This window comes from Tetrao urogallus (genome assembly GCF_951394365.1).
Source record: "Tetrao urogallus genome assembly, chromosome: 7".
Lineage (NCBI taxonomy): Eukaryota > Metazoa > Chordata > Aves > Galliformes > Phasianidae > Tetrao > Tetrao urogallus.
This window is the reverse complement of record NC_136820.1, coordinates 49,283,323-49,306,024: the sequence shown is the minus strand read 5'-3', so window position 1 is coordinate 49,306,024 and position 22,702 is coordinate 49,283,323. Positions and strand designations below refer to the sequence as shown.

At 51.9% G+C, this 22,702-nt stretch overlaps 2 protein-coding genes across 2 annotated transcripts; one reads left to right on the top strand and one right to left on the bottom strand.

The window, feature by feature from the left end:
• Nucleotides 1-5,489: 5,489 nt before the first annotated feature.
• GUK1 (guanylate kinase 1) lies at nt 5,490-19,660 on the bottom strand (the record flags this gene model as incomplete). Its single annotated transcript, XM_079538300.1, has 8 exons — nt 5,490-5,525; nt 5,931-6,016; nt 6,335-6,419; nt 7,143-7,281; nt 11,233-11,329; nt 12,765-12,806; nt 14,064-14,177; nt 19,618-19,660. 8 exons carry the CDS (start codon nt 19,658-19,660, stop codon nt 5,490-5,492), a joined length of 642 nt encoding a protein of 213 aa, XP_079394426.1.
• A 614-nt stretch (nt 19,661-20,274) lies between these two features.
• MRPL55 (mitochondrial ribosomal protein L55) lies at nt 20,275-22,593 on the top strand (the record flags this gene model as incomplete). The annotated part of the gene is made up of 3 exons (XM_079538509.1): nt 20,275-20,300; nt 22,182-22,353; nt 22,450-22,593. The coding sequence occupies 3 exons, from the start codon at nt 20,275-20,277 to the stop codon at nt 22,591-22,593; spliced, it is 342 nt and encodes a 113-aa protein (XP_079394635.1).
• Nucleotides 22,594-22,702: the final 109 nt, after the last annotated feature.

Below are 22,702 nucleotides of genomic sequence, written 5' to 3'. Positions count from 1 at the left end.
CTATTGGTGTGCTGGGAGGTGGGAACCAAGCTCCCACCTCTCTGTAGGGGAATTCCTTCTCTATGGCTGTGGTCAACAGAACAAGTTAAAAGCAAGGGGGGTTCACAGAATCATATGGGTTGGAAAAGACCACTCAGATCATCCAGTCCAACCACACACCCATCCCCACCACAGCCCTCGGTGCCACATCTCCACAGTTCCTGAACACATGGACGGCGTCCCCATCGCCACCCTGGCATCCCATTCCAATGCAATACCACTCCCTTTGAGAAGTACTTTTTCCTAATATCAGCAATAAAACCAGCTAATGCACCTCTGCTGGGGAAAGGATGCCCACTATGAAACTGCTTTGCTTTCCATCACTGAGACTTAATTTGTAGCAGAGAGAAGCAGAAACGCTGTGTGCCCAATGCTGCTCTGAGGACTTGGCCACTCCACCTGGACCTGGGAGCAGGACCTGTCTCTCAGGGGTCTCCTCACTGTGGGACAAAGCCTGGCTGTGCTGAGCTCAATGTGAGCACCAGCATTTGATCTTTTCCTCCTCCTTTCTTTTTTATTTTTCCTCCCTAAATTACCGCCACGACCTCATGGCAGCCGGGACGGGGGAATGAAAAAGCCAGAAAACATCCTGCTCCTCCCTCCTTTCATGCCCAGGGAGGAAGAAATGCAGAGCCACGAGGGGACCACGTCCCTGCCTGCACCAGCATCCTGTTGTACCAGTTGCCACTGCACACAATCTGAATTGCAGATGGCTCCGGGCTATTTATGGCGATGGAGCCACGTCCGAGACAAGCAGAATCACAGCTGCTATTGTCAGAAAAAGCAGCTCCTGTACTGAATTCCCTGCTTTTTGCTCATTTTCATGCCTGGGCTCTAAGGAATTACGAGCACGGTGCTGTGTGTGCCCCCCCACGGGTTGGTGTCCCTCATTCCCCAGCAATGACACAGCACAGCCACTCAATAAGATGACCCAAATTCATCACTTGCCCTCAGCCCCACTTTCCTCCCAGCACAGAAAGGGGACAAAGGGTCTCCTTCAAGAGCATCGCTAGATCTGTGCTTGGATGAACAGCCCCCTGGATAGAGTCCAAATGGGGCTGGTTGTCCCAAACGAGGGTTAATTGGTGGTTGGGATTTTCTGGGACCTACCTGCTCGCTGTGGAGCTCCGGGTTGGTGCCTCAGGATGAGGTGGCAGCAGTCTGCATGCAGCAATCCCCTCACAGTCCTTCAGGCAGCAGAGGCAGGCATCAGCAGCACAGGCAGGGACCGCATCCCCCTCGGAGCTGCATTACCCTTTATGTGGGAGCTGCATTGCCCCCAAACCATTCCAGTGCATCCAGGCAGCTCCCTCCTGCTACAAAGTCAGGGCTGGTATGGCAGATTTGGAATATCAAAAAATAAACAGACAGAAACTATCAGTCTTAGAACCACAGCATCGTTTAGGTTGCAAAAAACCTTCAAGGTCATCAAGCCCAACCTTGAACCTGACCCAACGAGCCCCACCACCACCCCCCATCCCACAGTGCACAGCCCAGAGCCCCGTGCCAGCACTGCGCCCATTGGCCCCGACAGCAAAAGTTGAAGGCAAAGTGAACCGCAGAACGAACCAGACAACGACAGGCAAAGCAAGAAATCATGATGTTTTCCACTTCTTTTTTTTCTCCTTGCTTATTTTCTGCTACAGATGCCCAATTATTTCCCAGGATCGCTCAGCCCCCAGGGGCCCTTTTTGCAATCACACGGAAGCGAGCTTGAAAATCAGCGCTGCCTCCAAAAGCAGCGATGCCAAGAAAAGCCACGGCAAGGACAGCACTGCAGCCCATGGGCTCAAGGGGGGACGTGATGATGGAAAGAGCCACGGGCTGGTGGATGGGCTTTGGGTTAATTTGGGCTGCTCGATGCTTTCCTGGAGCACAGCTCCAGCATTTCTTGGCTTCCCCTCGGTTGATTTGGGTTGGGACACCCAGAGCGGGCTCTGAGGCACTGCCTGCCCTCGTGTGTCCCTGCCATAGCAGCGTGTCACCACCCGGTCACTGCTGAGCAGCACCTTGGTGTCCTGTCCAAAGAGTGGAGGAGATCCCTGCCATTGCACATCTTAAAGCCACCGCCCAGACACTGGCCTTTAAAACTGCTATCACCAGAGCCCTTGGATGAGCAGGAAAGTGGGAAAAGCTATCAGTTCATGGCCAAAAAAATAGTGCAGCAGCACAGTTGCAGGGATAAACCTTTGTCCCACACCATCTTCCTGCAGGAGGGATGTGGGATGAAGCACCAAGAAGCTTCCCAGGTGAGAAGGTTGGGAAGTGGGGTGTAAACGTCCCCTTATTGGCACAGGGGGGTGGTGGGGTCACCGTCCCTGGAGGTGTTTCAGAACCATGGAGCTGTGGCCCTGAGGGGTGAGGTCAGACCAGGTGACCTTAGAGATCTTTTTGAACCTTTATGATTCCACGATTCTGCTGCTCCACAGGGTTGGCCTTATAAACAGCCCCCGGGTGCCCGAGCTGCTCTTCTGTAAGGGACAGCTTCCAATGCAAGCAACAGCAGAGCCAGCAAAGAACTACTGAGAAAGAGCAACGCAGCTGGAGAACATCCCAGCCTTCCCTTGAGGGCAGCTGCTGTGTTCAGAGCATGGAAAATGACTTCTGCAGATCGATCACCGCTGTCTGATGCCTCAATGGGCAGAGCAGACAGGGGTGGCTGCCCCCTCCTGTCCTCTCCCCCTAGGCTGACTGTCTGTGGTTTTGGTGGCACGCTGGGAAGGCCACAACAGGTGCTTCTGCTCAACCTGTTAGCAGGAGGTGACCTCAGGGTCCACACGCACTCCCCCCTCGTTTGTGGATATGTGCCCAAAACCCTGCATGCAAATTAGGGTCACTGTACAAAGAGGTGGGATGGCTGCCATCGGCCTTGCAGGACCAGATGATCTCAGTGGCATTTTCCAACCTTGATGATGATTCTACGACTCCAAGCTGCCACTGCCCCCGGCCACAGGGCTGTCCCTGCCCTCAGCATCCCTCCAGCCACAGCTTTGTCTGCTGCCGGTGCTCCCCAGGTTGCTCCTCTTGGCTGCTCTCCCCATCACCATCGCTCCCTCATCCCACAGCATCCCACACATCACAGCACAGGAGCAGTTCACGAAGGGACACCTCACCAGTTCCAACTGCTGGGGCAGGACCCTCCGGGCACACCGCACACCTCCAGGATGGGACACGAGCTGAGCACACGACACCCTCAGAACCTGCTTTTCCCACAGTACTTTAAGAACAGAAGGTCCTCTCCAGAGCTCTGTGTGCAGAGATGCCCACCGTGCCACGGCAGCGCCCGCTCCCTCCTTCACACACCACCATCCCGATGCCCACCCCATCGCTTCACATCAGCGCAGGCACTGAGACGTTCGCTGCTTCACTCCATCACACACAGAGGCAGCGATGGAAAGCAGGCCATCCAATACAGGGCAGGTTATCGAGGACTTCCCTCCTCGTTACCACCGCGGAAGAGCACAGCAGGAGGAGAGACCCACGGCTGAAGGGGTCCTAATGACTTTTTCCCCCCCCCGGCACAGCATCGCCTTTGTCATCTCCCATCACCGGGTGCTGCTTACCTCTCCCGCAGGCTGTGCTCGGGGCTGGCAGCCCAGCTCTGGGCACCGTGGGGCTGTCGGGCCGGCTGGGCACGTTGCTGGGCACGTCCATCTGGTGGCAGCTGGGCAGGTCCCACGCGATGGACGGGGACCTCGGCACTGGGGCGAACGCCGCGAACCTCCGCGTTATGCTGCTTCGCAGCGTGGGCCCCTGCGTTATTGCTGCTGTCATCTCTGCCACCTAGAGGGGAAATTTCCCCATTGCAACTGAGATGCTCAGCGCCACGATGGGGGAGAGCAGGATGCTCTGCATTAGGTATGACCCCAAAATGCTCCCAAGAAGAGTTTTTTGTGGTCACTTAAGCAAAACTTATAACCTTGCTGCACGGAACTCCTGACAACAGAAGGAAGAGCTTGCTCTCATCCGTGACAGATACACCCCAGGAGAGGCAAACAATAAATATAATTGCCAGCTGTTACATTTCTAAACATTAGTGAGGTACTGCAAGGGCTGCCCAAGGTCTGGCTTATAGAATCATAGAATGGCCTGGGTTGCAAAGGAGCACAGTGCTCATCCAGCTCCAACCCCCTGCTGTGTGCAGGTCGCCAACCAGCAGCCCAGGCTGCCCAGAGCCACATCCAGCCTGGCCTTGAATGCCTGCAGGGATGGGGCATCCACAGCCTCCTTGGGCAACCTGTGCCAGTGCCTCACCACCCTCTGGGGGAAAAACTTCCTCCTAAAAGGAAGCTCTGTACTGCAGAGGTTGCTCAAGGTCTGGTTCTGCCTTCTGCCATCCGCAACATGAGTTCAGTACATAAGGAGACCTGGCACGAGCAGGACTGGAGCAGGGCAGCTGGGTAAACCAGGATGAGATATAAAGAGGATGAAACCTTAAGGAGTTAGAAGTGTAAGCCTGCCCTGCTAAGACATGGTGTGCAAACAGGCCTGGCACTGCACATCAGTCTGCGTTCCCTTATGGAGATGGCTGGAAGAAACCACCTGCAGGACACTGAGGGACTCATCAACTCTCCAGGATCAAAACCCAAATGCCTGTGTGCTCCACAAGAGGCTCCAGGACAGCCAGGCTGTGAGCAGCTGTGCTGCATCCCTGTTCCCACCTCTCACCAAACATGTTGGGCTTTGAGCACCCAATAAGGGTGCTTCAATGTCTCTAAATTTCTCCCATTTGCAGCTATAAGAATAACCAAAAATCTACCTGCATCCAAAGTCCAATGGTACAAATATGTCTGAATTATAACACTGCTGCCGAACTAACAGAGGGAAGGAAGAACTCACAGTACTTCTCTCCTAGAAAAAAAAAGAAATATCTGCGGATAGATCATATCCTGCAACTATTCCCATCCCCTCTCAGCTTATTAAACAAATCCATCTGTTCACAAGGACTGTGGTTAGAGCAGTCAGGCTGTGCTGACATGCTGCTCTGTGAAAGCAACAGACCCAGAACAGCACAGAGCCTGAGGAGGGCAGGCAGAGATGATCAGAAACGCCCAGAGGAGTTGTAGCAGATCCACAGAAGAGAGCAGAGGGAGCAAAGGGAGGTCAATGCTTGTGACACTGACTGCCAGCAAAGATGAGTGCCCATCTGCCCACATTGCCCAGCAGCTGCAGCTCCTGCCCAGGCTGGCAGCTCTGCCCTCAGCAGCAGGTGCTGTGCTATTGCTTCCCAATTATCTGCCTGAGGTACAAACCTGGGAGAGCACACACACCAAGCAGCTGGCCAACAGAAACATGAGCACGAGCAGGTTTTGTTTTCCTTCCTTTTAATAGAAATATCCTAGAATAACACGGGAGGAGGATGGGCCTAAAGGGAATGTCTCTTGGAATGAAATGCTGTGATGTGGCTCAGGAATGATGCGATAAAGTTAAAACGTCCAGGCAGGCTCAGCTCAGGACTTCCTGGATTCTTGGGCCTTCTGGATTTCCTGCAAGAAGATCAGGAAAACAACTGAGCACCGTCACTTTTGGGAAGCACTGGTTTCACAGATGTGGAGAGCAGAAGAAATCACCTCAGCAGAAGCCCCATAGAAAAGCCCCAGCACCATAGCATCGAGGCTCTCATGTCAGCACTGGCCTTGGAACACAGCAAGGTGTGACTGAGAGGCACCTCACAACACCACACCCCTTCTGTGCTCTCCAGAGGTGCACCCCTGTTCTGCCACCAGTCCAGGACTGAGCCGGATCCATTTCCCACTCCTGGGCCACAGACCCACCATCATTCAGCAGCTCAACCTGGATCTGCTGCGGGCACACTTCTGTGGCTGGCTGTGGTCTGACTCCTCAGCCAGGCCTACCCAGGGAGAAGGCAGCAAAGCCCCCCAAGGACTCACCTTCAGGAGCTGCTCCTTCAGTTCTGAATAGGCTTTTTCTAGATCATCATTAATAATGACCAAGTCAAAGAGGCCAGGCTCTTTACCTAGTGAAGGAGACAAGGACAGAGGGCTTACAGAAGAACACTCTCCTTTCCTGTGTCATCTCTCATGCACGACCTGAGTTCCTGCAGCATTTTATTATCATCATTTCAGCCACTGCTTATGCGCTTCTCTGCTAAACGCCCTCAAGGAACTGCAATGGGAAATGATGCAGCATGATGCTTAGATCAAACCCAGCTAATGCCCAAACCCCGCCAGCGTTCCTCTGAGAAGAAGAGTCAGATGTCTGTGCAGAAAACAGGTCCTCCACTCCCCGTGCACCCCTCTCCCTGGGCACTCTGCTCAAAGACTCCCAGACTTACTAAGTTCCAAATCTACACGGGCTGCAGTCAAACGCTTCTGTAGACTTTCTTCTGTCTCAGTCTGTCGGTCACGCAGTCTTTTTTCCTAAACCCAATGACAAATACATTAAAGAAATGCGTACCCCAAATGCTGCATGCAGGAAACGCCCCATCCCATCACCAAAGCAGAGATATCTTCTGCTGTCAGCAACAGTGGGAGTGACATAACACTCTGCTGAAGGCTGGGGGCCTCAATTCCAGCGCAAACCTGTGCCCAAGCTCAGCCTGGGCTGTGGATGGCTGATCTACAGCTCCAGTTCCCAGTCTCTTCTTCTTCCCTGCATATTCATGCCCACATTCCTCCCTGAACCACAACAGGGACGACAGGGATTCACTTCTCCCAGAGGCACAGAGCAATCACTGCTCTTCAGGACCACACAAGAAGGAAGGGGTGTAGGTTTATCAGTGCTGCAGAGAGACAGCCTCCTTAGGTCTAACTTCAATAACTGGAAGCAAGTCTCATCACAAACTCTGCTTACCTCCCAGTGTAAGCACAAGTAATGTGTTTGGAGCTTATAACCCAGCACAAGCAACCACACTGACAACATGGAAACCGTGCAGGAGAGACACGAATAACAGGGCTGGGACAGGTTGATCACAGGGACCCAGGCTGGGCAGAGCTAACAGCGTGCTTGGAAACCTCTTCCCCACTCCCCCAGTCCCTAAGAACGTATCTCCCTTCAACAGCAAGGGGGGGAACCCTCATGGCTTCAGAGCAAGACGCCGATTACCTCTAACCGCTTAACGGCAAAGGAAGGCGGCCGCTCACCAGGACGTCTATGGACGGAGGCTGCACGGAGATGTAGATGGGGTTCAGGTCTGTCTTCTTGATGTTCTTTACGCCTTGGATGTCAATGTCCAGGATGCAGATCTGGTTCTTGGCCTGAACAGCCTGCACTGCACCTTTACTAGGGACAGATAAACCAGGGAGCAGTCAGAGCCTCCAGCACAGCAGGGAGGTTTGGGACTCCCCAGCAGTAGGTCTCCTAGGGCTCCCATGTCCCCAAACTGCTGCAGGAGGGAAGAACGTCTGCTTTGCTCTTGCTAAGCAGTTTCTCTTCCCTTGTGTGTCCTTTGGGATCCTGGGGGTAGTGCAGAGGGCAAAGTCCTGATAGAGGGTGTGGAAATAGATAATGCGACTATTCCACGAGGAGAGGATGGTGACAGGACAAGGGGCAGTGGTTTGAAACCATTACAGGGGAGGTTTAGGTTGGATATGAGGAGGAAGTTTTTCCACACAGAGGGTGGTGAGGCACTGGCACAGGTTGCCCAAGGAGGCTGTGGATGCCCCATCCCTGCAGGCATTCAAGGCCAGGCTGGATGTGGCTCTGGGCAGCCTGGACTGCTGGTTGGCGACCTGCACACAGCAGGGGTTGGAACTGGATGAGCTTTTTGGTCCTTTTCAACACAGGCCATTCTATGATCTGTGCTCGTGGCCCAAGCATGGGCCATTAAGCTCCTCCCTTAGACAAATACAGGAGCAGTCTCACCAAAGAACAGAACAGAGAATTTTCCTTCCCTGATTTCTGTACCCATGCACTCTCCTGAAGGATGCTTAATGGATGCTTTGGACTGCTGCACAAGATGCACAATCAAGAAAATTCTGTAATGATTCTGTTATGTGCTCAAAGGTGACTGTACCTTCCTACAAAGCAGGCTGTATACAACTGCCTCCAGCTTTTTCCAGAATACTTACAGTTATCCTTTGAAAAGCAGCAACTCCATCCCTCTGCCAGTACACAAGAGGTGCCTGGATTAATTCCTGCCCCATCAGGGCACTCCTTGGGCAGGATTTGTACAGGGCAGCAGGCAGGATCTCCTCCAAGACAGGGCTCAGTGGCACAAAAGCAATGCACAGCTAGGAGCTCAGAGGTGGCCACTGCAGAAATTTGGAGGGAGCTGAATAAGGAGTGGCAGCAGAAATGAAGAGAAAACGTTGCCCTACAGCCAGCCCTAAACGTGCTCAATTCCTTGCCTGTAATTACAGCACCTCTTTGGATCTCTCCTCGTGAACCTGCACCTGCAAAATCTGCCCTGTGATAGAAAGAGCTTTCCACAGAGATGTGCTGAACACAAACCACCACCAACAAGCATTTCTGTCCCATCCTGTGCCCTAGGAATGAAGCAAAGCTCTGGCCAAGGAGGATTCCTTACTGCCAGCACTCCTTCCCCAGCTCTCTCCAGTGCTGCTCCCCGGTTAGCAGTGCCCTGGGCTGGAGAAGACAAAGCCTTCACCAGCACAAAGCACCCACGGGTGTCAGGCAGCAGATGCTCGGGGTTACAGCACAGGTGTCTGCAGGGCACAAGCAGAGCAAACTGTGGTAGCACAGACGAAGAGCCCTCAGCCCATGGATGCCACAACCTCAGTACGACCTCCTGCAACCACTAATAGAAAGGATGGAGGCAGCATCAGCAGAAGGTGCCCCTCAGAAGGATACAAAGAGCCAAAACGGGGAAAGTGGCAACGATTTCAGGTAATCTCTGAGCTCTGAAAAACCCCAGAGAAGAGCAAGGGAGCAGCCCAGCACACCTATGAGCAGAGCTGCTCACACCAGACAGAAGGGAAGAGCAAGCTGACAGGCAGCCCATCTGCACAGCTGACCTGCTTGGTGGCAAGGACTGCTGTCTACAGAGATGCTGCTGTCACAGAGGCACAGGGGGCCACGAGGGTCCCACAGCACAGGTCACTTAAACCCCAGCAGGAAGGGGAAAGCTGCAGTGATCCTGTGAGACCTGCACTGTGACCTGTATGAATACAAAGATTTGCTACCTTGCCCAAGGGGGCAGCAGCAAAAGCCCAGACCTGAGCATCCACAGCAAATCCACAATGTCTCCCCAGAAGAGCTCTTTTTCTTGCCATAGGCTTCACCTGCTGTCAATGGGTGTCCAGCAATTCCTGCTACAAGTAAGCCACTGAGAGCCAACAACAGCTCTCAGCACACGGCAGAGAACCCCATGCTTCCATCCTGACCACAACCTGTAATTTAAGGCAGCTTCCAAGAAGTCCTGGTTTCTGTGGGCTTATCAAATACAATCCTTCAACTCTTTCAGGACTCTGAAAGAAAATTAATTTAGATATTAAATATCATTAGCTGGTAAGATTTAGGGAGCACAAAAGATTGGCAAAAGCTTCAACTCCCCTGATAAGCATGAGAGACTCTCCAATTAGCACATATCTCATGAGAAATAGGCACTTATATGGAAAATATAGACTTGGATAGTTTTGATATATATTTTGTTTGCCAAGGGGTATTTAATGCTTTGGGTTAATTTCTGATCTGGGTTAAGTTCAGCCTCCCACACTGCACGTTTTGTGTGCATACGCAGAAGAAACTGAAGGAACACACACCCCTCATTCTTCTCTGCTCCACTCAGGGTCAGCCAAACTGACAGACTCTGGGCTCACAACAACACAACCTTGTTTTTCCGAGGGCATTCAGGTACCCCATGTCCTCCTGGTAACTTCTAACTCATGTTAGTCTTTTTCACTCACGCCTGTTTGAATTCTGTGGGAATCAGCTGCAGAAAGGAGCCCTCCCAGCACCAGCCCTGATGGAAGGGCACTGCCACCTCTTCAAACCACAGCAGACATCTGAGAACTGCCACCTCCTCCGCACCAAGCAGCATGGATTACGCAGGGCGCACACGGAGGAAGGAAGCCTGTCCTACACACCATAAACCCTGGGATTAAGGAGTCTGAACTTGGCTTCTCCTTGGCGCTGGGCATCTGAGGTAAACTGGAAGATGAGTTGTCAGGTTGGGATTCTCTTGCCAGATGAGCAATGCTGAAAGCACCGAGGCCAAAGCAGAGACCATCCTCCTCTAGAAGCTTCAGGGGGCCATGGCCACATCCCTGAAAGACTGCCCAAGCTGTGGGAAAGCAGTGATGTCAGTGCATAGTGCATTCAAACAGCTCTCTCTCCTTTGAAGGAAGGCTGAGAGCTGGTGTTGTCTGGCCTGAAGAAGGGAAGGCTTAGGTGAGACCTCACTGTGGCCTTCCAACACGTCAAGGTGGTTACTAAAACCCAAACCACACTGATAATGAATGAGCCACATTAATGGAATGCAAAGTCAGCAACCATTCCTTCAGAGCTGCACATTCTTTTTCAGGGCCCCAGGTTGATGCATCCCATAAGGAAACAAGATTCAGAAGCTCTCTCTGCTGTCTCCAAAAAATCCCCAAAGAAGCACATTGAGCCCTTAAGGAAACACAGACCTTCCTGAAAAGTGTTCCATGTTCATTCAACCAACCAAATCTCTCAGACATATTTAACTCTCCTCCTTAGCAGGTCCTTTGCTGCATTGCCACAATTTCCTAGCAATAATTACATAAGATATTTGACTTCTAATTAACATTGCCGCTTAATGTTTTATTGATCTTCAGCTCTGATGCCCAGAGCAATGCTATTTTAAAATCCACCTAATTCTTTAACCACAGTCAAGGGTGGCACAAAACATATCTATGTATAATCAGCTGCCTCAGGAAAGAAGCACTCATACTTGCTTCACAATCATAGAATGGCCTGGGTTGAAAAGGAGCACAGTGCTCATCCAGCTCCAACCCCCTGCTGTGTGCAGGTCGCCAACCAGCAGCCCAGGCTGCCCAGAGCCACATCCAGCCTGGCCTGGAATGCCTGCAGGGATGGGGCATCCACAGCCTCCTTGGGCAACCTGTGCCAGTGCCTCACCACCTTCTGAGTGAGAATAACAGCCAGTGGAGATGCCATCCCTTCTGCCCCTGGTTTTACCACATTCAAACTAACAGGTAATGTGGGATGTATGGACAGGAAGCTTCCCCAGGTGAATCACTTTCTCCTCCAGCACCACCTGTGCTCAGTGGTGATGGTCTGAATGCATACCTCGTCCCATACATATTTCCTGAGAACTCTGCGTGCTCAATGAATTCACCAGCATCGATTTCTTTCTTCATTTCTTCTCTGGTCACAAAGTGGTAATCTGAAAATGGGAAAAACTCACAGAAATTAGCAGCTTGGAAGGTAAACTTGATGGCCAAAGACATGCATGGGTGCTCAGGGCAAACACACCTGAAAATCTGTCTGAAAATCTTCAGACAACCTTGGCAGACAGTAGATATCTACCTTCTAATCAACACATACAGCACTCCCTCTCTACCCCAACTGACCAGACATCTGCTCCAATGCTTCTGGAGCACTGTGAGGCCAGGCATGCTGCTGTGCACTCTTCTTCATGCTCGCTCCCTCCTCCCCACCCTCCTGCTTGCACAGTGAGAAACTCCCCTGCAATCCTGGAACGTGTTACAGGAGGACTGCCAAGGCCAGTGATTTGAAAGCATTTATGATTACAGAGTAGAACGGGGAAAGACAGAGAGAGACATAAAAGGGAAGATTAAATATAAAAAGAACAGAAATTATTCTCTCTCTTTTATTGAAACATCTCCCTCTCATTTCAGAAAGAAGGCTGCCTTTGGAAATTAAGCGCAAAACTCATTTGCTTCTTTCTGAAATATGGCAACAAACCAGGAAAAGCATCTTGTCAGCTGCACACAAGCTATTAACTTAGATAAAGACTCATTAAGTAGGTGCATTTCCCAAAACACTGTGCCTTGGATGAGCTAACCAGAGATGCTTGACACTTTGGAAAGGAGCATATAAACAGGAGGGGGAACAGCTGTTCATGGGGGTGGATGGTGACAGGACGAGGGGGAATGGTTTTAAAGTGAGACGGGGGGGTTTAGGTTGGATATGAGGAGGAAGTTTTTCCCCCAGAGGGTGGTGAGGCACTGGCACAGGTTGCCCAAGGAGGCTGTGGATGCCCCATCCCTGCAGGCATTCAAGGCCAGGCTGGATGTGGCTCTGGGCAGCCTGGGCTGCTGGTTGGCGACCTGCACACAGCAGGGGGTTAAAAATCAGATGAGCTTTGTGGTCCTTTGCAACCCAAGCTTCTATGATTCTACGAGATCAAGCCACTCAGTGCTCACATACAGACTGCAGTGCTTAAACTGAGAGCCCCACACTGACACAGGGATCAAGACTTTCAAAGAAAGAAAGTCTAGAAAGACAGGGAGCATATGCTCTGCCTCAGTTAGCATTTCGCTGCTTAATTCAGTCATAGTTCTGTTCTGTCAAATCCATTCCTCTTCACTTCTTCTTTCCAGTGTACAGACTGTGCTGCAGAATGGCAGTCACTACAGTCTCACGGTCACTGAGGTCAAAACCAAAAGGTATTTTGGTTATGAAGGTTATACATCTTCAGATAGATCATTACTGACCACTCTCTCCTTCTGCCTACAGAAATGCACCCTATAAACACAAATGTAGGACCATCACTTACCTGCATTTCCCATAAGAACTTACCAGACTCATTACTGCTCTGAAAACACGTGAGACATGCCCAGTTACAACACACTCACCTTTGCCATTTACTTCTCCGGGTCTTGGCTGCCTCGTTGTATCTGCAAGCAAAAAACAGCCTTGGAAAGTGCAGGAACAAGGAAGTAGCAGTATAAAAGACAAAAGAGCACCACACATAGAAATTAACTCAATCACACTGCGATGACCAAAGCTTCTGGAATCAGTGTAAACCACAGCCATGTCCACAACTGGCCATTAATTGAAGAATTCTAGATAATCTGGAAGCAATTGTGATTGTTAGGTGCACAGCAGGCAGTCTGAGTCCTTACACACTGGGTTTAGCTTCCCATTCTGCTACAGACCTCCTGTGTAATCCTGGATGTGGCATTCAGATCCCTGTCTCGGTGCAGAGGAATTAGCAGTGTCCTACTTTGCAAAGTTATCTTCGTTGGAAAAGATTAAGCAGCACCTACAGACACACTTAAAATAGCCAGCTTTAAGGAACAAGGGCAAAGTGCTGCACGAAGCAGGTGAATAAGTCAGACTGCTTTTGAAACCTGTTGGAAGTCATTCAAGTTTGCATTATTTTAAGAAGATGCTCTGCAAACCAAAAGAAATCTGGTCAGTGTGGAAGGCAATGCCAGTTATTTTATTTAGGACTGGCAAGAGTTACAGTAAAGCAATGGGGTGAATGAGCTACGTGTGCAGCCCAAACTCTGAGGGTAATCTTTAAAGCGTCACTAAGGGAAAAGGAAACATCTGTCTCCCAACAAGCTGCCCTCTCCTGTGGCTTCAACAGCACATAGCAACACTGCAACCACAGTGCTGCATTAAGGCCCTACAGCCCCTCTCAAAAGACCAAGGAGAGCAGCACATCCTGCAGAATTCAGTAGGAGAGGAAGGGGATTTAAAACAATTCTGCTCATGTAAATGGATGGTGATCATACAAATCCCCCAACCTGTGCTGGTTTTGTCCTAAGCCAATGCCCCTTTCCCACAGGCTCCCAGGGACAGAGAAGCTGCACTCACCCACCTGTTGTGTGTCAGGGGACGTAACATTCCAACACTGCAAGCCACATCTCCCATGACTAAGGGAGATGTTCTCCTGAGTATTTGCCAGCACTGCCTGCAGCCAGGTGTGAGTGGGTCATGTCAGCAAGCCAGGGCTATTTTCATGTTACAGGGAACGGTGTTAGGTCGAATAAAGGTCCCCTGCATCATTTAGAGGCACCAAAAGCCCACAGACAGATGCAGGCAAAGAACAGAAGCCTGTTATATGGGACGCAATTAGAGGTAGAGAACTGGGCTCTGGGCTTGTAGCCTCAAACTCCTTCACTGCCCGTCCATCAGATACTCACGAGAGACACTGAAGCCGAAGATGTTCTCATAATCTTTAAACAATTTCTTTATCAAAGTGCTCTTCCCTGCACCTGATGGGCCACTCAGAACCACTGGTCTCGGTCCCTGCATGGCTACACAGACAAACAAACACATGGCTGGTTAGAAATATGTAGAAAACATGGGTACAGGCTCCCAGTGGCATCTCAGGACCACGAGTACCTGTCCCTTATTTGATACAAGTTTCTGGTGAAAAATGTTACATTATGAGAAATCAGAAGATGAGAGCTGATGGAAAACACTGAGGAACGCAGGAAATCCAAAGAAAATTGCATCAGCAAACCTGCCACAAATGGAGGAAGTTGTCACCTCTGCACTGAGGAGAAAAGGCACCGGCCTGGCTCTGAGGGGCTGCGTTTGGAAAGCTGATGATGGGGCCACCAGCAATGCAGCAGGACAGCATCACTCTGCTTTGCCTCTCATCCTGGTCTGCACGCGTAACAGAAGGGAAATAAACCTCAAAACCCTGCAGCAGTGCCTGGGGACACAGCAGGCCACAGCTGCACTCTGCAGCACAAAGTGCAGCTCGAGGTGTGGCAACAAGCAAGAAGGGTTTGGCTCCCAGCAAAGAAACAAGGCAGCCTTGGGTTACACGGACCTCTCTATTGTTTCTTCAGCCAGAAGGAAAAGAGTGGGTGTTTTCATGCACCTGCCTCCCTGGGGAGGGAGTGGTTAATTACTAATGGTTAATTACTAATATGTGAATTAGGAGGAAGTTTCTGTAGTACAGTGCAGGGTTTTCTCTGGGGACTGTCATCCACCAGCAGCAACTGGGCAGCCTCCAAGGCAGAGGCGATGCTAAAAGCAGGACAAACCCAACTATTTTTCCTACTTAAAACCCTCTCCCTTCCACAAGCAGCGAAGCCCCCAAAAGGCATCTCTTTAGCCTGGCCCAAGGAGCATTCAGCACACAGACAGCATAATGCCCTTCCATTTCAAATTAGATCATAGCAATGTCATCCTGACCTTACAAATCACTTTTCAAAGAGCCTTAAGCCACACGCAACCTCTTACAAAGCTGCTGCCAGGGATGGTGTGGCTGGCTTATGTGGCTCTGCTGCCTACCTGACCCCAGCCAGGTCCCTCCTTATCCCCAGATCCCTGCTGCACAGCTCTGTTATCTCTCACACACCCACCAAGCAGCACTAAAACCAGCAAAGCACAAGTTCCCTGCAATCCAAGCCTGAACAAAAGGCAGATACCCAAAGACTACCCAGACATCCAATGCATACATGGCCATAAGAACACCTAAGTTCAATCACCAGCTGTCAAGGAACTGTTTTGTTGCTGCAGGGTTAGTCCCACCATACCTGCATTACCGTGCTGCTGAACGAGGCTCCGTCATCCCACAAAGAAAGTAAAAATGATGAACAAATCTTTAGGAAGTCCTCTTGGGTACAGACCTGTGCTGTTCTTCCCTGAGCCTCTGGTAACTTCTAAACAGCCCAGGTTTTCCCTAACTGCTCAATACAGAAAACAACCCCCCCCCTGCACCACCCCACCAAACTCAATGCCTGGAGCAGGGAAGCAAAGCTGCTCTTGCTGACTTTTCTGAAGCATCTCTGTCTCCCCTTGTTCCTCCCACCCACAAAACAGCAGGAGAACATCAGTGAACCCTGACCAACAGAAGAGAAACATCCCAACCAGGATGCTGCTCCCCTCTCCTTCCCCTGGAATCTTCTACCCTCTCTCAGGCAGACAGGAATGTAAAGCTGCTCAAATCATTGTGATTATTTCATCCAAGCCCAGGGAAATTGGGAAGGAATAACAACCTGAGTGCTGGCTTCCAGTGCACCCCTACCTTTTGCTTTTGCTCCCTCGCAGCCAAGTTCAGTTCCTCACAGTGGTGACAGGTTTCAATCTGAGCAGGCAGGCAGAGAGCTGAGCTATTTGTGAGCTGCCTAATTACCACGCTGCAATTTTAAGGCAGCCAATGGAAATTGCTCGCTGATCTTTAATCTCCTCTTGTACTTTCTGCTCTGCTCCCTGCTCTCCTGGCAGGTGAAGTCACAGTCAATCACCTTTAACAAGCTGGTGGATGCCAGCACTTGCTGGCACGGCGGTGGGACACACTGCCTTTGGGATTTCACCTTCTGCAGAAAATGTTCTTTTGGACTGAAGTTGGCATGGCTGCTGCTCCCAGCCACTGCTCCATCTCAGCTCAGTGATTAACACAACTGTCTGTAATGACAACACATTCCTTTCCTTGCCCAAACCTCCAACCAGCACATTTCCAGCCCCTCTGCAGTGGAACACAGCACATCATCCAAGCTCTCTGCCTCTCACCAGCCCAGCAATAGGAACTGCCCCACTGTGGCTAAAGTATTACAGTATCAGGACAAAAAACTGCACTCAAGGTGTCTGACCAACGCAGTGGCCTTTTATGATGGAGCAATGGCATCGGTGGACAAAGGCAGAGCAACTGATAACGTCTACCTGTACTTGTGCAAGGACTCTGACATGGTCCCATACCACATTCTTAGCTCTACATTGGAGAAAGATGGATTTGAAGGGCAGGCTGTTAGGCAGATAAAGAATTGGTTGGATGGTCACAGTTAAAGGGCTGCTGTCAATGGCTCTACATCCAGGCAGAGGCACAGGGCAAGCAGTGACCTGGCTCCACATCCCCAGAGAATGCCTAGGCTGGTCAACCTCAACCTGTAACTCCAGCTTCTGTGTTTCTACAAGCCTCCTTTAAACCTACAGCCTCCAAAATCCTCAGTGGACAGGACTAAGTTTCCTTAAAGTCTGGTATTGGAGGCTCTTGACCTCGAAACACATCCCTCCATCAGATGCCAAATGTTCTGCCCAACCAGGGCAAATACCAAACCTCTCCAACACCCAGTTTTCCTTTTCTGGACATCTGGATGTTAAGAATCTTGCACCTGCGTTGTTATTGAACTGAAAGCCAGGGGTGCCAGCCACTTGCTGAGGTCCTGGTTTGCAATGAAGGCTGCTGGCACTTGGCTGTGAGGGAGGAAGGCTGCAGGTGAACCACTCAAGGATGGCTGAGCAGGGAGCTGTGCCCTGAGGACCTGGATTCCTTTGTGTCTGATCTGTGTGACACTTCTCCACATTCTGCAACCCCTCCCTTTACTTTTTTTTTTCCCCCCACAGCAATACGCAGAAGTGAGACAGGTGTTGCAATCACAGGTCTCACCTCTTTAAAAAGGCTGAAAGTAAACTTAAGGACTGGCAGATGTTTACTCCTGCCTCCATCTTCTTTGCTAGAAACCTCTACAGCAAAACAAGACAATTTACAGGAAAACACCACATCCATTTTCACTGCCAGTTGAAGAGGCTGAGCCCTCTGTGTGCAGCAAACAGAGCATCCAGCTACGAACTGGAAATCCACATCACTGTGGAACAAAACCAGCTCAGCACTGGTTTTATTTTTTCAGCCCTTTGCTCAGATTTTGGCACTTTCAGAGCAGCTGATTCCCAAACACAAAGGATCTCTCCTAAAGTGGTTTTGAACCCAGCCTAACCACCACCCAAACCCACAGCAGCGTGGTTTTGCAGCTGCAAGATGAAGGCTACAGAGATGCTGCTGGGCTGCAAAATGATACAGGGTGCAAACAAGAAACCATCCCAAAGGCAGGGAGCAAATCTCCCTCTGGTCCTGCTTGGTACAGGCAAGGTGAATTTTACCTGGCAGGTGGCAAGCCAACCAGCAGGACAAAGGCCAGACATCACAAAGAGTTAAACATAATTAATGCTGATTAGCAGAACAGCTTTGAAGAGAAGGTAAAGCCCCACTACAAAGGAGAAAAGCAGCTTAAAGGACAGTTTGCTGGGAGCCCCAGCTAAGGACTCCTGGATTAGGAATAAAATCCCATTCCCTATTTTTAGCACGTTCTCCATGAACTCCCAACTCCTCCTTTCTAACTTTTAGGACTGATTCTTAACAGCTGCTGGACACACAATCATTAACCAGGAGCCACAGGAACTATGCAGAACAGGGCTAAAAGGAGAGGCTGCCTGAATGCACTGTGGGTTGTTTTACTGAAAGGCATGACTTGCTTTTACCCTTCCTCCAAACTTTTTCTTTGCCCTCTCGAGTGGTTCCACTTGTGACACATGAGAAGAGAAGGGCAGCTCTCTGCTTGCATGGAACCACACCTGAGCACCAGCCCAGCAAGTGGGCTGTCTCACCAGCCACGTGAAACAAGTCGTAGAACCATAGAACCACAGAATCACCAAGGTTGGAAAAGATCTCCAAGATCATCCAGTCTAACCGTCCCCCTATTGCCAATAGTGCTCACTAAACCCTGTCCCTCAGCACAGCATCTAAATATTCCTTGAACACTTCCAGGGTCAGCGACTGCACCACCTTCCTGGGCAGTCCATTCCAGTGCGTGACCACAGAATGGCCAGGGTTGGAAGAGACCTCAAGGATCATGAAGCTCCAACCCCCTGCTTGCAAGCAGGACCACCAACCTCCACATTTCATACCAGCCCAGGCTGCCCAGGGCCCCATCCAACCTGGCCTTGAATACCTCCAAGGACAGGGCATCCACAGTCTCTCTGGTTCCAGCTCTTCACTCTATCTGTAAAGAATTTCCCCCTGACATCCAACGTAAATTTCCCCCCCTCAACTTAAAACCATTTCCCCTTCTCCTGCTGTTATCAACCCTTTCAAAGAGTTGACTCCCCTTCTGTTTGTAGGCTCTGAAAGGCTGCAATGAGGTCACCCCACAGCCTTCTTTTCTGCAGGGTGAACAAGCCCAGCTCCCTCAGCCTGTCAACGAGGTAATGAGGATCCAACACAGGTACGATAATTAAAAGCAGATTCAGTGTGCTATCTCCTGCCTTCATTAATTCTGTATGGGGATTTCTCTGACCCACAGCTGGCAATTCCTTCCTCCTTCAGAGAAGCATTGATAGGAGCTGAGCAGCCCCATGCAGCTGGCAGGCACACCGAGCCATGCTTTACCTGCAAACGATCACCAAAAATGCTAATTTGGAATCATAGAATTACTCAGGTTGGAAAAGATCTTACAGACCATCAAACCCAACCACAACCTAACCATATTACCCTAACTCTAGCAGCTCTCTGCTAAACCACGTCCCCAAGCATCACAGCCAGGCTGCTTTTAAACACATCCAGGGATGGTGACTCAACCTCTAATGCCCAGACAGAGGTATCTGAAGAGAGCAGTAAGGCCTCTCCTCAGCCTCCTCTTCCCCAGACCAAACAGCCCCAGTTCCTCCACTCTCTCCTCACAGGCCATATTCCCCAGCCTTGCTGCCTTTCTCTGGACCTGCTCCAGCACCTCCACGTCCTTTCTGTACCGAAGTGCCCAAAACTGAACACAGAATCTCCTCCCCAAGCCTGCAGGGCTCCCTGGGGGACAGGCAGGGTACGGCTGGGCTCTGAGCCCCCTCACCAACCCGAGGAGGCCCCGCACCCCTCACACACAGCTCCCTCGGGATGCCGATCCCCTCCCCTCGCTCTCCTCGCCCTCTGCCCGCCCGTTTCCCCACACACAGCCGCTGCCTCCCGCCGCTCACCCGCCGCCCGGGCGATGGCCCCGCGCAGCCGCCTCCAGCTCATGAGGGGCGGGGGGCAGGAGGGGGGGCGGAACGCGGCGCTGGGGATTTCCGTCAGCCCCTGCTGACGTCACGCCAGGCGGCCAGGCGGGAGGTGCGCCGCTGGGGGAGGTCACGTGAGTGGGAGAAACCATGAGAGCGGAGTGCGGGGGGGGGGGCACGTGTTTTGTCTGTGAGGAGGGAGCGGCGTGAGGGGTCGGAACGAGCGGAGGGTGTGGGTTGAGGGCACCGCCGTGCCGGGAGGTGGCGGCGGGGACAGCGGTGCTATGGGTGGCGGGGGGAGGGCATCACCGTGCGCTGAACCATTGCGGGAGGGGGGGGGGGGGTATGTTTGCCGGCGGGGGGGAGAACTGCATGGGGCCAATCCATTGCGGGGTGGGGGCGCCATCTTGGGGTCAGGAGCGCGGTGAGGTGCGGGCGCCATCTTGGATCCAGAGTGAGGGGCGGGCGCCATCTTGAGGCCGGATGTGGGGGTGGGCGCCATCTTGAGGCTGAGGGTTGGGGTGTCCCCGCGCTCTGCTGTGGGGATGTCACGTCATGCCAACCATCCCCTGAGAACCGACCTTGTGTCCCAGGTGACCCCAAGAGGCAGCGCGGCGTCCCCTCGCGCAGAGCACAATGGAGGCTGTGTGGAGAGCACTGAGGTGAGAACGGTGCTTGGCCCTTGGGAGCCCCAGTCTGGGGTCTGAAGTGCATGTTCATCACCTGCTCTGTGGTAATCAACCTTATGCTCTCAGGAGAGACATTGTGTATTTTGGAGTTGTCCACAGAATCACAGAATAGCCGGGGTTGGAACGGACCTCAAAGATCACGAATCTCCAGCCTCCCTGCCATAGGCAGGGGTCCAGGCCTGGTGCTTGGTGCTTTCCCACAGATCAAGCTCAGGCAGGAAACTGTTGACACAGTATTTATTCGCAGAAGTTACAAAGTTAATAGTTTTCCAGCTTTAGTTGCAGTCTTTCCTACAGTTATAATGTTGCTGGCTGTATACCTCCATTACTACCTGCTCAGGGGAAGAGCCTTCGCCTGGCTGTGCTTTCTAGTGCTATAATGAAAGCACTGCAGTGAAGGATTCGTGGCTTTTCTTTATAAGTTGGCAACGTCCCCCAGAGTATCACAGAATCATTAAGCTGGAAAAGTTCTTGACTATGAGAGTGGTGAGGTGCAGGAACAGCTGCTCCACAGAGGCTGTGGATGCCCTGTCCCTGAAGATGTTCAAGGCCAGATTGCATGAAGCCCTGAGCAGCCTGGTCTAGTATTAAATGTGGAGTTGGTGGCCCTGCTTGCAAGCAGGGGGTTGGAGCTTCGTGTTTCTTGAGGTCTCTTCCAGCCCAAACCGTTCTGTGATTCTGTGAAAAGACCGCTCCTGATTAATATTCCCTTCAAGGCCTCCTGACTCTGGGTGTTTGTTGGTTAAGGATAGCAAGTATTTGTTCTTCCGACACCTAATGCAATGGAACTAGGTGATCTTGGAGGTCACTTCCAACCCAAGCCATTTTGTGATGCCATCCAGAAAGATCCAGGCAGGCTGAGCGGTGGGCCCAGGTGAACCTCATGATGTTCACAAATCTGAGTGCAAGGTCTGCACCTGGGTTATGGCAACCTCCACTGTCACGTCATGGGATGTAAGGATGGGGCACAGCCCTGCTGAGTGGGAGCTGGAGATGCTGGTGGATGGCAGCTGGGCACGAGCCAGCACTGCGCCTTCCCACCCCAAAAGCCAACTGTACCCTGGGTGCATCCAGAGCCATAAGTGACCAGATTTCAGCATGAGGAAGGGGGTCTGTCCCACTTGTCTGTGTTGTCAGACCTCACCTGGAGTGGTGCATCCAGATTAGGATGAGGGTTATGGCAGAGAGGCACAGGTTGACCGTGGAGGTGGCGATGTCCCATCTCTGGAGACACCGGAGGTCATGGATGGGGCGGTGAGCACCTGATGAGCTGTGGGTGATCCTGTGCCCTGCAGGGAGTGGGACCAGATGGCCTTTAGCTCTTGGAGAAGGACCAATGTAATGCCGCTAAGATGATCAGAGGGCTGAGCACCTCTTCTATGAGAAAAGGTTGAGGGAACTGGGCTTGTTGAGCTTGGAGAAGAGTAGGCTGCAGGGAGACCTCATGGTGGCCTTCCAGTACTTGAAGGGAACATATAAACAGGAGGGGGAATGGCTGTTTGTGAGGGTGGATGGTGATAGGACGAGGGGAATGGTTTTAAAGTGAGACAGGGGAGGTTTAGGTTGGATATGAGGAGGAAGTTTTTCCACACAGAGGGTGGTGAGGCACTGGCACAGGTTGCCCAAGGAGGCTGTGGATGCCCCATCCCTGCAGGCATTCCAGGCCAGGCTGGATGTGGCTCTGGGCAGCCTGGGCTGCTGGTTGGTGACCTGCACACAGCAGGGGCTTGGAGCTGGATGAGCGCTGGGTCCTTTGCAACCCAGGCCATTCTATGATTTTACAATTCCGTGACCCTCACAGGTCCCTTCCAACTCAAATAGTGCCACAGTTCACGACTGCTTTGCCTCCCGCAGCGCCCTGCAGCCCCGCTGCCTGCACACCGCCTGCAGCCGCCACAACTCCAACCGCACCTCCATCACCCACCTGCGCCGCCAGGTGTACGGCCGCCTCTACCCGCTGCTGCTGGTCCGCACCGATGGCTCCACCATCCACATCCGCTACAAGGAGCCCAAAAGGATCCTCATGGTAAGGGACGCGGCCCAACAGCTAGAGATAAGGGCGCTCGGGGGGGTGTGTTGCTTTCGGTGCTGCAGCCTCACTCTCCCGTCACTTGCGCCCCAGCTGCCCTTGGACAGCAGCACGCTGCCTGAGGCGGAGCGCAAGGCCCGGCTGCGGCGGCAGTTCCCCAGCAAGCTGCAGGCCAAGCAGGAGGAGGTCTTGGAAGAGCTGGACTTGGAGAAATACAAGAAATTTTGGAAGAAGTGAGGCACCGATTTGGGATCAGCCCCCACCGAGACTCCCTACCAAGCGGTGGCTGATGGACACAGCTGTAGAAATAAAGAGAAGAGCAATTTTGTTAAGAACTCATTTGGGG